Source organism: Sphaeroforma arctica (genome assembly GCF_001186125.1).
Source record: "Sphaeroforma arctica JP610 unplaced genomic scaffold supercont1.2413, whole genome shotgun sequence".
NCBI lineage: Eukaryota > Ichthyosporea > Ichthyophonida > Sphaeroforma > Sphaeroforma arctica.
In genome coordinates this window covers 2424-3467 of record NW_014038145.1, presented here as the reverse complement: position 1 = coordinate 3467, position 1044 = coordinate 2424, and the positions used below count along the sequence as shown (strand labels likewise).

At 46.7% G+C, this 1044-nt stretch overlaps 1 protein-coding gene across 1 annotated transcript in view; it reads left to right on the top strand.

Moving 5' to 3' along the window:
- Positions 1-1044, top strand: part of SARC_12579 (hypothetical protein) — a gene marked incomplete at both ends in the record, with an annotated part of 5328 nt that overhangs the window by 3143 nt on the left and 1141 nt on the right. Inside the window, one exon of the mRNA XM_014293311.1 lies at positions 397-1009. Coding sequence (XP_014148786.1) covers positions 397-1009 — 613 coding nt within the window. The remainder of the gene's footprint in view (positions 1-396; positions 1010-1044) is intronic.

Here is a 1044-nt window from a genome sequence, read left to right as displayed (position 1 = left end):
TACTACTCTACACAACAACACACACGTATATATATATATATATATATATATATATATATGTATGTATATAGAACTGTTGAATTTTTATGCTCGCAATGTATGATGTATGTACTGCATATTACCATTTAGAAAAGCCAATGTTGGCGCTATCATGTACGCAATTATATTTTGTCAGCAACTATACATATATGTATGCTGCACTACTTTCCAATCATTTCTAATTAGACCACCTGCCCCTGTATGCCATATAACTGCCTATCCATGTATGCTATGACACATGACACGTTCTATCGTTATCTATCTTGACCTCATCTCTCTCTACGTACTTTAACACCTATTTATTCACCCCTGTGTGCCGTACTATTGACGGTGTCTGCTCCATCCGCACACCCACAGAACGAAGAGCTGTCGATCGCCTCACTGAACACCACACCGCCGCAGCCACCTCGGGGAAGCTACATGGCTAAATCATCCACACCATCACACACACAAGCACTCGCGCCCACACAGTCGTATACCAATGCACACACATATGCCCATACACACACACACACACATCCACAGCCACAACCCCTGCCACAGAACAACCCTGGGAGTACCGGCACAGGTGATAGTATCGACCTGATTCTGGTAACTACCGAGGGACGTAGGCTGTATTTAACTGCCACGCCGAAGTACACTCACACAAACACACACGCATACATACACACACATACACCTGCACGGCACACGCTCGCACGCACGCACCGAGACACAGACTCGCACGCAGACACACACGCACACGAACCACTCAATCGGCACCCCTACGCCCACACAAGCACAAATACAGCCACGCCTCGTGGATATGAGAACATGACTCAGAACTCGCTGAGCGACCTACAATCTGACCCTTTATCGACGAGTTTTGGCGCGAAAGTTCGGTACACCCGGCTGTCGCTTTTGAGATATTCGGTGTCTGCCCCACCATCCTCTGCGACACTGTGTGTTGCGATGGCTTACTGCAGTCCAGGTAGGATAAGTGTAATCTATACATGCATATATATA